The following is a 14,282-nucleotide window of genomic DNA, read 5'->3' on the forward strand; positions in this document are numbered from 1 at the left end:
TCTCATAGGTTTTCAAATTTAAATAGATTGCATACATTTTTTGTGTGTGAATATTCGCCATTTCTATGGGTGTTTTTATCAATGTGGCGTCATTACATTAGTGCAGAACCTTCAAGTTCACAAAATTCGTCATGTAAATTGTATATATAAAAAACGACATTTGTCTTTGTGTCCCTGATACCAAACAAAAGGTTGCGAATAAGAAACTCGCGGCGGCATCCCAATTTTGTCTATTTCTTTCTATAATTTTTGTATTTTTATGTTCAAACTTTCTTTTAAACTCGTTCATAACATTTTTGTTTACTTTTTTATTCCCATCCTAGGACGTGCAATTAAGCTAGTTAAATTATAATCAACAACTTACAGAAGTTGCTAAATACCTGCTAATGTTATATTGCTATGTCTTTATCTGGCGCAAGTGCCCAGTAAAATGAGAAAATTCTATACTCCAATTATTAATTGGAAGTCTAGAGTAAATATTTATCAGTTACAGTACGATGCCCTCGTCATTTCCATTCATTCGGAATATCGACCTTCCTTTAACTTTGTGCATTAAAAATACGTACCTTTGAGCAGCCAAGAATTTCGCTGATACAATTGTTTTGTTATCCGTATAACAACTATCATTAGAATCCATATTTGTATTGCAATTGGCCTTTTCTCTTCAGTATTGGTGTCTTATCTGAATTGTTGGTATCCCGATTGTCAGGGGTTTTGGAGTATTTTTTATTGTATATTGTCGACTAAAGTCAAAATTATTACATCCAGTTCAGTAACCACGAATGTAGTCTCAGTATTCTTTTCGAACATTGTCTCCTTTCTTATTTTGGTGTTGATACAATAATTAGATTTATCATTCTTGGCATTGCTCTAAATTTAATTGTTGATTCGTTATAATATGAACACTGCGATGTGGTTGTTTGTATTTATTTTAGCGAAAATGCACAGTGAGTAATGAGGTATTGATGCTGATCGGAAGCGAAAATGTGTGACACATTGAACATTGCTTTGTTTACAGTACAGCCTCTCATTGCCGGATAACCTATGAGCAGAACTTAACGTGAATTCATCTTTAAAGGTACTTTAGATTAACATATGATTTATTAGGATTCAGATACAGTGGAGAGATCAGTACTGAGAAACAAATGTAGTTACCATATAGGGGAAAAAAGTGTTATTGGAGTCCTGTAAACATGCTAGTACGGCGGTTCTGCTATCAATGTATTCCCTTGTTAGTACCGTTATATTTTTGACCCATCCTACCTGTTTTGCGTGCATTAAGTATATATAAGTATATAGGCATAGGCGTTATATGGGCGGATGATGTGTTGGCTTTTTGCTGAAAGATACCTATCATGCAGTAAGAATGAAGCATTATCTTCTTTTTCGTTGCGAATAGAACCCCTCTGTCCCAGGGAGTTCCAGTGACACTTCCCGCCTCAAGCATGACGTCAACTCGCCGATCCCGGAAAGGATCAAATACATGTTACAGTCACAACATTCGCTAGAGTATTGATCCATGAAGAGACCATTGGTACATCTGGGTGTAATGAAGTCGATGACACGAGAGACCAAGTCCTGCCTTTCTGGTGTATGTGCAGTACGCTCTTCTTTTCCAAGCGCGTCAAATAGTCGAGATCGTCGATTGTGTCATGTTCATGGGATAGGGATTCCTCTCAACGATCTGCATCGCTCGACCGGTGACAGTTTCTAGGGCACTAGATAGAGCCACCTATCGCCAGCCCTACTGCATTCGACGCAAGCACCGGGCACTAGTCATCCGGCACCGGTAACATGGTAATGTGACTGATATCGGCCACAGTGTATTGGCCACAGCGAATATATGGTTTATTTGGCACATGGTACCGGGCCAGGGCATTAAGCACCGGATATTAGTTATCATACAGATAAAATACCGGTCAGACAGCATTCGTTTCTGTACCAGACCTTTTATTACCCCGAAAAGGACCAGGGAGGAACCTGAACCTCTAGGTAAGTGGATCGGGAGGAAGGGTTGATATTCCACTTTTGCCCGTGACTCTTTAATCAATTCTTCCCCACTGTTAACTCAGTTGAGATTTCTCGTTTTCTTTCTGAGGTAAATATTCCTCAGTTTTAAGGACGTGAACGTAGCCACGTCTAATACCTTATGTTTTCAATGGGCTCCGCCACCGGGTCTGACCCTCGTCTCTCAAATCGTATAAGGTAGTTTGAGATTTAGAAATCGGTCTCTCGTTCACTGATGTATAGGCGGCACCGTCTTATCTTGAGTTCTGTGGCCATTATCTAAACTTTCATACGTATATCTGAGTTAGGGTTCCTTCGAGAATCTTACCTTAAAGATGGTATTTCTCTTTTTTTAGCACCAACTCGGAGAAGGAGCGAAATTCATGCTTTATCGATGGAAGAAGAAGAGGGTGGCCTACATTACAGCGACAACAAAGATTCATTCTCTCGTCTTTGCCAGCCCGGACAAGAATCAGTTACCTTCTGTTGCTCCTGAGCCAGTCCAAATCCCCAGTCTCAGATGCATATGTATTAGGAATGATCAAGATAGATTTTTATATCAGATCAAATCCTTACGTTTCTATTTTGCTAATTTAAAAGAGGACAGAACATATAGGACCCTCTCTCTCTCTCTCTCTCTCTCTCTCTCTCTGTGAGGTACATATGATAGTTATACAGCCACCATTTCTGGTTTGATTATTTTGTTTATCAAGAAGGCTTATCAATCTATCATTGAGAAGATCGTTCAATTATACGAACCAAAACCCACGACGTTTGGGCGAATTCTTTATCTACGGCCATTACTAATATGTTCTGTCTAGATATCATGAATGCAGCCAGTTTGTTGTTTCCTTCCAGTTTCTCTTGTTCAAAGAGGTTCGGGCTATTGCTTTATCTTGGCTTTTATTAATCTGTTCCCTCTATATAATATCATGAAAACAAACATTTGGTTTCTCGTTCCACTTTTCCCTCGTTTAATGGCATACAGTAGTGAGTAGTGAGGGCATTTCTGCATTAGGACCGACTGAGTCATGAAGTTGTCAGTATGTCATCTTCCAGTCTGCAGTATCATCTTGCTGGACATGGATGGCAAGTTATATCTTACATGTGTTATGGAGGTCCTGATCGTCATAGACATGGATGACAATTTATAGACTACATGTCTACATGTGTTATAGAGGCCTTGATCCTCCTGGACATGGATGGCAAGTTATATCTTATATGTGTTATAGAGGCCCTGGTCCACCTGGACATGGATAGCAAGTTATATCTTACACGTGTTATTGAGGCCTTGATTCTCCTGGATATGGATCGCAAGTTATATCTTACATGTTTTATGGAGGCCCTGGTCCTCCTGGACATGGATGGCAAGTTATATCTTACATGTTTTATGGAGGCCCTGATCCTCATGGACATGTATGGCAAGCTATATCATACATCTGTTATGGAATACTGATCCTCCTGGATATGGATCACAAGTTTTATCATACATCTATTTTAGGGGCCATGATCCTACCTCAGAACTTATTAAGTATGTAATATAATAGTAGCAGGTCATGTACTGGTGTTATTCAAGTTTAAGGAGACGGGACAAGTCCTTTAGTCCTGGTCAAAGTCAAAGAACGGCGATATTCCACAGTTTTGTACAAATTTTAATTTACATTTTCTACTTTTATCTTCCTTCCTTAATACTCATCTTTCACCAGCATCTTTGTTGTTCATATTTGTGTTTTATTTATCATAACTGAATGCTGTTGTTTAATTCAGAGACTTTGACTATTAAACAATCCAATTTTTGTCCTTACATCTCAATGTCAACCCCAATTATTCACTTAATTGTCTATAAGAACATGCTGTACTCTCCAACTACACATTTAAAAAAATATGTTAAAACGAATTATTTTAAAGTCAAACAATGATTCAGTATCATTAAGAACAGTCATGTACGTTTGTTTGAGTGCAGTGAACTGCAGAATGAATAAAATGATTTCACTATCTCTTGTATAACGTTGTTCACGAAGTTATACTTATGTATTCGGTTAAATTTCGGCAAATTTGGTGGAAATTTAAATGGTATGAACCAATTTAAATAGTTTTCGCCTGTATTGCATGACTATCACGGAGTGGGGTTTTTGATTCAACAATAACATCTTATAGACTATGACCTACCGGGACAAGAAAAAGTATTGCAGCTCTGGGAGTCATTGTATGCACCGTCACAGTCTTGGCCTCCGTAGAACGGTCCGTTACACGTTCGATTCCTCCAATGTATTCCTCCGCCACAAGTAGTGCTGCATTCTCCCCATTCACCCCAGATAGTGAATATTCCATTGACTGTAAGGTAGTCCAAGTTAGTTTAGGCATTTAAATAGACGGTACAGCTTCAGCACGTAGCATGCATTCATATTCAATACATTTCTAAGTAACAAGGCCAGTCGTAATCCACGAAAAGCGTATTCTGATAATATTAAGTAACTGTCTGCAGAAATAGTCTCATGTAAATGTTATCCTTTACGCTCAAATTAAAGACAGAAATGACAATTCTGTTTTACGTTATCGTTCACTGACGGTGTATCATACAGTTTATTAATTAGCCCTAACATGTAACAGCTGTTTTACAGTTTTATCTCAATATATTTCTAATTTCAGATACTAGAATTTTTAAAGATCGTTGCATTAAATGACCAACATCTTTATTTGTAGAAATAATAATGTTAAGGAAGTTGTAATTTACCCCCCCCCCCCAAAAAAAAGACATCATTTAAATAATGACAAATGTTTTGAGACTGAAAGCTATGTAAAGAATATAGGCGTAATCCTTTATCCAATAATGACTTATTTCAATAATACCAAATACAAAAACTGTTTAAGTCGCTCGGCTGATAAAACACACATAAATCATTATGTCGTTAATAACATTCTGCAAAATATGCTTTCATTTGTCGCTTCTTTTGAATTTATTAGTATAGTTTTTCATTTTGGTTAGTCTGCGTTCAGATTTGGGTTTGTCGGTTTAAAGCCGTTTTCAGCACATGATAGCTATACATAGCGACCAGTATATTTGGTGGAGGAAAAACTCTGGGAAACCGGGAAGAACCACCGACCCATGGGAAGCTACTGGCAAGTTTTCTCAAATACCCACTTGGCCAAGCAAAGACTTCAGCTCTGGCAGACAGATGTGAGACGTCAGTCATCTCTAAAGGCGAATTAATTAGACCGCCTGGCCACCCGGGGTTCCAGTTTATGTCTATCTTCTATGAGATATTCAAACTATTAAAAATGTCCTTCATTATTATCAAACTTTGCTTTGTTCGTTTGCATTCTTAACATAAAATGAAAAGCAGACAATGCAAGAATGGCCTTCTTTTGAAATGTACTGAACAGTAATTAATATTTGGGCCTGAAATAACTTGCAGATTTATGTTACCTTCCGAAAACAGAGAGCAAAAAGCTTATGGTTGAAACTAAGCAGTTTTGAGAATTGCTTAAATGGTATAGAATTAACTAAAAATGTATGCCTTTAATTTGATTTAAATTCCTGGTAATATTTTTCTTTGTCGCAAACTTCACTTAGTAGATTAAAAAAAAATTCATTCTGCTTTATATGTGTTTACAAGCAGAAACTTGGTTTAATTTATACAAACTATTTAGGTTACAGTTCCATATTTCAAGTAAAGAAACTGTTACAGTTTGTACAAATACAGAAAGATAAATCTAAAATGATTTTATGATTATATATTCATACAGTATTTGTCAAATTATGTAATATAAACACCCAGTGATAAGTCACCTTAACTTACCATATGACAAAGTTATGGTTGCTTTCAGTATATTACGGAATAAATATATGAATATGTTGTACAATTTATAAAGCGATGCTAATCGAAATAGTGATTAAACATGAAATATAATGTATGGGAAACATAATAAAGTGATGTCAATTTAGAGAAAAGTTTATATTTTCCACAAAAATCAACATAAATTACTCTTTGCGTTAGAGAAATGATATAGATACACGAAACGTAATTAAAATACGATCTGAAAGAACAATAACTAAAATGATACAACGAATATATCACTACGTTTATAACAAAAAGCCAGAAACATGCAAAGGGCAATGCGAGAGTAATCAACAACATAATTGTGCAAGTTAGCGCTGCGCATGCCACCTACATCATTTTCATATATGTTATCTGTCTGCTTTGTTCATTGCATGGTAATGTTGGAACATTATGGAAATGAGATACAATGTTTGCAACATTATACGTTTAATACTAATTCTTGTACTTTCATCAAGACCACTTGTTTATGTGATTTCTAAGATGGCTGCATATTTTTTTTAAAAAATTAATCCGGATAGTAAAAGAGGCGATTCTCATACTTTTAGAGACAGATATTGGCAATACTAATTTAAACCACTCGTTGGATTGTCTAGGTAATCGTAGTCTCTTATATTAATGCGTGTACTCTTGTGAACAGACAATATACAGAGGTGTTGCGATGGTGTAATTTCTTGGACATTTCCCTCTCACATTTTGATGTTTTAATAGACTACCCACATTCACTGCCTGTTATGCAAATATATATTTGGCAAATATTTGCCACCAAGATCAATCCAAAATGAAAACGACGTTCGGGCAATTGTATTTTAAATTATATATATCTGCCGGTTTGCGCTAAAGTGTGATACTCTCTTGGTATTATGTGATATATTTGATAAAATATTTCCTAAGTTGAAATAATGTTCTAAGACTCAGTAGTGAAGTAGAATTGGGCAACTAATTTAGGATGATTGAGAAGGAAAAATATCCTGAAAAATAAAGGAGACAACGGTTAGATAAGGTGTGTAGGCCACTGGGCCTGACATCTGACCAGGACAGTTGTGGGAGTTACAATCACGCCCGTCATAACGTGGACCATCGCATTCTGCGCCGCCGTAAAATGGGCCATAGCACGTGCGGTTGCGCCACTGTCTTCCGCCACCACAGGTGACGTTACATGCAGTCCAAGTAGTCCATTCCAACCAAACTCCGTCGACTGTAAATGTAAAGCATAGTCAATTTGTCCTCAAAATTCAAAATCATATTCTTCAAATAGCTGCAACATTAACAAGTCTTTCATGGAACCAAATGTCTTACTATGTTCGCGCTGAAGTATTTCCTCCACCATCCATCGTACAGAACTCGTCAAAGCGTTAAAAAAAAAACAAACTTTAATACTGACTCCTCGACTGCCACCGTCTCTGCTGAAAAGTGATAAATACCTCTCACCATGATTACCAAGACGAGACAATAAGAATTAAAAGTTGATCCAATGGATCTAAAGTCATAAAATTTTCTGTGCTCACGCAATAGAAATTAACATAACACTGGTCTACATCATTTTAGACGTGGTCTGCTTCAGAGATAAAACGTGCTATTTACTATGGATTTTAATGTGCTGAATTCAAATATGACACATAAAACAACTGACTGGCTACTGTTGCCAAGATATTTAAGTTTTTACATTTTGCGTCTAGTTATATTGTGTAGATGGTAGGGTTTTAATCATAAATTGTAAACCTTGGTCTTTTCATGTGTTTATTATTGCTTTAAATGATAATATTTCACTTTTCCTGTTTATGTAACACTTTAAAAAAACAGCAAAAGGGTTATATAAATAAAATTGATTATGAGACAAAACGCAAAAATAACCATTATGTGTATATAAGTACATAATTTAGTTCTTATTCGGTGTCTACTCGGCGTTTCTCGGCTTGTCTCTCGTAATCATTAAATGGAGCATCTCTTGTCACTGTCCAGCAACAGTCTGCAAGCATTGATAGGCTCCATTTGACCTGGTAATGTTTCTCCATTGTTATAATGTGCTGATGAAATTGCTCGTCTCTCACTGCTCCGCAGTTCGGTGGGAAAATATCTAGATGAGAGTGCAAAATAAGTATCTTTAGTGACATGTTGCAAACACGGCTTTTGTATGCCTTGAGGAGGTTTTCCATCAACTACAGTCCTTGGACCCTGTTGCCTGCTTTATTGTTTCCGAGAAAATCTGTTGCCACTAACTGGAAAGCTTTCCATGCCGTCTTTTCCCTGCCACACAGTGTAAAGTTAAATGTATCATCTCGAAGAAGTTCACGAATTGGATGACCAACAAAGACACCTTTTATCGTAGCTTCACTTAACCTTGGAAATTTTCCATGGAGGTACTTGAAAGCTGCTTGTGGTTTGTCCATGGCCTTGACAAAGGTCTTCATCAGACCCAGCTTGATGTGCAAGGTTGGTAACAAAATAGTTATTGTCCCCCAGGCTCCAATGACTGTCAGAGTGGTAATCTCTCTTGATGAAGTAGGAATCTCTTGCACGATTATCCCATTCACAGAATAAACAGAAGTACTTTGTGTATCCAGTCTGCAGACCAAGCACGAGAGCAAGAACCTTCAAATTACCCCAAAGCTGTCACTCGTGCTGGTCATAGCTGATGCACCTAAAAAGTTGTTTCATCTTTTCATAAGTTTCCTTCATGTGGACTGCATGATCAACTGGAATTGATAGCAAAACGTTGTCATTATGCAGCAAAACAGATTTAAAACTCGTATTCAATGAATCAATGAACAGTATCCACTCATCTGGACCATGAACGATGTTGAGGGCTGCCATCACACAATCGATGTTGGTGCAGGCTACAAGATCACCTTCCTTGAAGAAGAATATGACAAGATCCTTTTGACGGTCACGGAACATGGAAACCCGAACATTACCTGCCTGCCAGGAAATTCCACTACTGTTTTCTGGAGCCCAACAGCTCTGCCTTACTCTTGGATAGTTCAAAGTCCCTGACAAGGTCATTCAATTCACCTTGTGTATTGAGGTGTGGTCCAGAGGAGGAGGCTGGCAAAAATATGGGTAATGTGACATTGATGGCTCAGGACGCGAAAGTTCATCCTCTTCCACTTCCTCGTCTGACTCCAGTGAAAATGATTCTGGTGTATCAGGAACCGGCATTCCTTCTCCGTGGGCTACTGGGCGTATAGCTGATGACATGTTTGGATAATGTACTGTCTACTTTTTCTTATTGTACACACCTTTGCCAACAACTGGAGGCACCATGCAGAAGTAACAATTGTTGATATGATCTGTTTGGCTCTCTCCAAATCATTGTCACTGCAAAAGGTATAGATTTCCTTTTCCTGTTCAACCACTGGCGAAGACTTGTTGCACAAGTGTTGCAGCATATGTGTGGGACCCAACTCTTGTCCTTATTTCCAATTTTGCAGCCAAAATGAAGGTGATAGGCTTTCTTAACCATGGTGGTTATACTGCGCTTTTGCAATGCAAAAGTCACTTCACCACAAACATAACAGAAGTTATCTGCATTGTCCACACAAATACGAGGCATCTCAGTTTACTTTGGCTAAACAGAAATGTGTCCCTTTTCAAATTCAAACACTGATAAATAAGAGAGCACGACATCGTATGATTTCTAGAGCTGATATAGGGCAATTTGTTCAGCAGAGTGATGTAAACTTAGTTTTGATTGGATCATCCATGACTTCTATGAATAACATGATGGAATTCATATCATGTTTGATGCAATAACAGCTGTAGATTGCATCATTCATTGTTTTGCCTAACAAGCAAGTAATCTCCAAACCCAGTCAAAGATTTATTCATAGATCCAGTCAAAGATGTATTTTAGTCATTTCTGGTTTAAAATGAGCTCCCATCCCTTTATAACTCACTTATCCTCCGCCATTCCCAAGTCAAGGGTCATATATACTGACCCAGTATCATATCTTTACAACTGTAGCCAATCAACAATTTTAAGCATCATTTAAGATCTCAGTGACCCAGAATTAGTAAAGTTTGACTATATTTATTTAGGAAGCATTTTGGCTGTAGACCATAATTATGCTTCTAGGATCTGCTTTGAAATGAATTTGATGACAGGATCAAACCTATTAAGCTTTCTTAACTTGTATGTATGTATGTATGTATGTATGTATGTATGTATGTATGTATGTATGTGTGTGTATGTGTGTATGTATGTATCTATGTATGTATGTGTGTGTGTTTTTGTGTGTGCGTGTATGTATGTACGTATGTATGTATATGTGTGTGTATGTATGTATGTATGTATGTATGTATGTGTGTGTATGTATGTATGTATGTGTGCATGTATGTATGTGTGTGTGTGTTTATGTATGTATGTATGTATATGTGTGTGTATGTATGAATGTATGTATGTATGTGAGTTTGTATGTATGTATGCATGTATGTATGTATGTGTGTGTGTGTGTGTGTATGTATGTGCGTGTGTGTGTATGTATGTATGTATGTATGTATGGATGTATGTATGTATGTATGCATATCTAATACTAGTCAGCATGGAAACCTATCTTACTTGGACAGTTATGCTCATTGCAGGATTGGCTGTCATTGGCAGATCCTACACATGGCGCCCCGCCATAAAAAGGACCATCACATGTTCTGTTTCTCCACTGTACGCCTCCGCCACATGTCAGGCTGCATTCTTTCCATGCTGACCACTCCGTGTATAAACCATCAACTGCAAGAAAATAATAAGAGTATTATTTGTGGTGGAGAAGAAAATGAAGTTAATGATTTTGATAACACTAATGAATGTTATTAACAAATATTGCAAACATTAAGCCGCCTCTGACATATGCGAATATACAAATATTAGGAGGGCGTGACAAACATTATATTGTCATATACACATATGCTCGCGTGAGTTTACGATAAATACATTCCATGTACCTTTTCAAAACTTTCACAAGATGTGTGTCGAACGGTAAGAACCTCATGAAGCACTAGTCTCTCGCATATGTTTCAGATGTAAATATTTAATGATACTCGTGTTCAACGCATTTGCAGTACTAAATCGTAAATAATTCAAAACCTGTTCATATTTGTCAATCAAAAGAATTCGTTCTATATGAACTAAGATCTCGAATTGCAACAACGTTCTGATGGTTTTTCTTTTCTTCATGTAACCAAAAAAGGAAAAACAATATTTTTACTGTACCTTATTTAAACATATATATTTGCATCACGTGTAATAATATCGAACTAGAGGTCGGTATCGTTGTTGTGTGGTAGAAAATGCATGTATACGCATATACAGTAATCTTTGGGAGGCGAAATCGGCTATTTTAATTTATTTGTAGTACATGTTGTGTAAAGTATTTTCCTTGATGTAATTATATCGCCTGGATTTTTTCTAATGTAATATAAGTCATAAAACACAGTAACAAGAGGATGTTGGTATTACTTGGACACGGGTGAGTGTTGCATTCTTGAAAGGTTTCAAGAGGTTCTGTGCAGTTCTTTCCGCCAAAATACGGGCCGTCACATGACCTGTTCCGCCGCTGTATTCCTCCTCCACAGGTAACATCACATGTATACCATGCAGACCATTTCTTTAGTACACCATCAACTAAACAACAGGAGTAGATGATGTTAATTCTTCCCGCATATCCATCACATATCATCAAAGTATTAATCTAGTACATATATATCCATTAGCTTAATACGACCTTAATCCGATTAAAATAAAGACCTACATATGAACAAGGAGATCTGAGAGGCATCGCTATTAGATCATGTTCTGTTGACCTTTCGCGTCACTGAGTGTATTACAGTTCTCTTACTGCTAAACATGAGAAACGTTATTCGAAACATATCGTTGCTAACGATAACTATCCTTAATGCGAAATGCAACGCTTCATCGCATGTACTACTACAGACACATGAATGAGATTTTCAAAGGTCACCATAACATGAAATTTTATCGCTGTAAGTCAGATCTCCGTTATGTCAGGGAAAAAAGATTTTAATCATATCAAAGCCCCCATATGACGCTGCGGTTGCTTATGCTTTATGAGAAATATACTCAACAGAAGGTGAAACAAACTATTCATGCCTTGTCACAGTAATTCATTTATCAGGTTTCCATATAAGAATGGTCCATCGAAAGTCAATAAAAGTTTGAAAGTTTAGCATTTGATGGAGTGTAGGAGAATATATTTGTGTTTTGGTTTTTTTACATCAGTCATAGATCGGTTTTTGAGTATAAACAGGTCTAATGTATCAGATATTAACTAATACATCTAGCAACCCCTCACTTGGACACTCGAAATCATTGCAGATGTGTGTTTGGTTCTTGTCGCCGACACAATCCTTTCCACCATAGAACGGCCCAGTGCAGTTTCGGAAACGGTCTTGTGTACCTCCACCACATGTAACACTGCATTTGTCCCAAGGACTCCATGTCACCCAAAGTCCGTCAACTTGGAGGAAAGGTAAGATGTAAATAGAACTATGCAAAACTTTGATGGAAATAGTAATTAACTTCATCGGTAAACGTTTGTGTAATCAATGAAATCAAGACATTGCGCTAAAAAGTAAGAATGTAATATTCATAGTTATTACCATTAGTCCTTATAATTGCTGCATAAAAAGATACCGTGTATATATTGTTGAGATATTAAATGATTCAGTTATAGTAAAGTGCACCGTGAAGGGACACACTATGGTGGCCGACCCGTGTTGATTCAGTGGTAGGATTCGAACCCGTAACCTCTCGGTCGAGAGTTATGCACACTAATGACTGAGCCTCCGGAGTTACTCTAGCATGACTAAGGGACTTACATTTGGTAAATATTTCTCAGAAAGAAAATTCGAGAGATTAGTTGAACGAAACAATATCATGGCGCCACACAATAAAAGAAATATAAGAACATTAATTACTTGGGCATTCTTGTGTGTTGCAAACCTCAACATTTGACCACAGTCCCGTGCAGTTCTTCCCTCCGAAAAATGGACCGTTACAGTCTCTGAATCGAATCCTGGTTCCTCCATCGCAGGTAACATTACAGTCGCTCCATGAACCCCAAGGATTCCATACACCATCAACTGTAATTCATGGATTTAATGTAAGAAAAAAAAAGATCTGGTGTTTGCGTATGTGTAGAAGTGTTACTATTTTTAGGATTGGTAAATTATATTCACCCTATCATTCTGAGAGACTATATTAATTTTAGTGAAGTTATACTTTTGAAGCATGACATTTGTCAATTTAGACATATTTCAAAGCATTGAAAAGTAAATGAGTCGATAAAATATACTATTTTATTCACTGTTTATGAACGATAAAATAAATGTTTTCTGTCTCGCATAGGCATAAAGTCGGATGCTAATGACGACCATTGTTAAGAGTAAGGTCTGAAAGCAGATCATTGAAGCATTTATGTGTGTGAACGGTGAAACATTCCCATGATGTGCTCCTCATGCGTGGCTTTGTTGTACATGGAATAAATGACGTGGTAGTGCGTGATGTCACTATTTTTAGATTTAAGAAGTATTACATCCTGATAACATAGTTGATGACATTGTATACAAAGTGATTATTGTATTTTACTAGATTTTATGCTTTTTTACCCATCGAAAGTAAGACTGCTGTATTTCATTGAGCCATCGGGTACAGTTTGATAATTATACTGAGAATACATTGTGCCACCGGAAGATATTCTGAATAGATACATATACGCGAATGCAGCCTCAGCGTGCTGATTTTACCGTCTCCGTCTGTGACCCCGGTTTCTATAGATTTATCTCCGGCAACAAATCTGATTGATGTACCTATGATAGTTGCTGTGATCTGAATTTCAGCAACAGCGCAAGGCCAACAGTAGTCTCAGCGGTGATTCTGCAAATAACGTACACAACAAAACACGTGTTTGTATTTCACAAGTAACGCAGTTAAATTAGAATTTCATTTCGCATCTGTTTTTCTGCTTCGATTATTTTTCGACGTTAGTAAATTTAAGTGTCTATCAGAGTTAATAATGTGATCTCAAAGTATAATTAGTCAACATGCTAGTATTTTTCAGATGCAACATGCACACACGCTTGTAACCAATTAAGCTTTTGTAATTGCACAACCCATACACAAACATTGGAAATATATTTCTGGGTAATATTTACATTTCCGGCGATCGTACATTCTTTAGGCCTGGCATTACGTTTATATACAACCATACTGGTTACGCCATTAAATAGTTTCTGAAATTATGTTCTTGTCTTTGCCTCAATACTGTTACACGGACAAGAGCGTCCTTGTTAAATAATAGTCGAGATTGTTGTTTTCTTGGTTGAGTCAATATTGATTCAGCATAATCAATGGCAGTATTTACCTTACCCTCAATTGTGGGTCAGAGACATCCAAAATGTTTATATTGACCCCCCCCCCCCCGCAAT

General features: G+C 37.1%; 1 protein-coding gene across 1 annotated transcript in view; it reads right to left on the bottom strand.

The window, feature by feature from the left end:
• LOC149807323 (SCO-spondin-like) overlaps positions 1–14,282 on the bottom strand; it is an 89,076-nt gene that overhangs the window by 22,290 nt on the left and 52,504 nt on the right. Inside the window, exons 11-16 of the mRNA XM_089953944.1 lie at positions 12,774–12,938; positions 12,149–12,313; positions 11,296–11,460; positions 10,405–10,569; positions 6,880–7,044; positions 4,177–4,341 (exon numbers count right to left, since the gene is read on the bottom strand). Of these exons, the coding sequence (XP_089810070.1) occupies positions 4,177–4,341; positions 6,880–7,044; positions 10,405–10,569; positions 11,296–11,460; positions 12,149–12,313; positions 12,774–12,938 (990 nt within the window). The remainder of the gene's footprint in view (positions 1–4,176; positions 4,342–6,879; positions 7,045–10,404; positions 10,570–11,295; positions 11,461–12,148; positions 12,314–12,773; positions 12,939–14,282) is intronic.

Source organism: Sinohyriopsis cumingii, chromosome 1 (genome assembly GCF_028554795.1).
Source record: "Sinohyriopsis cumingii isolate HCF-2022 chromosome 1, ASM2855479v2, whole genome shotgun sequence".
Lineage (NCBI taxonomy): Eukaryota > Metazoa > Mollusca > Bivalvia > Unionida > Unionidae > Sinohyriopsis > Sinohyriopsis cumingii.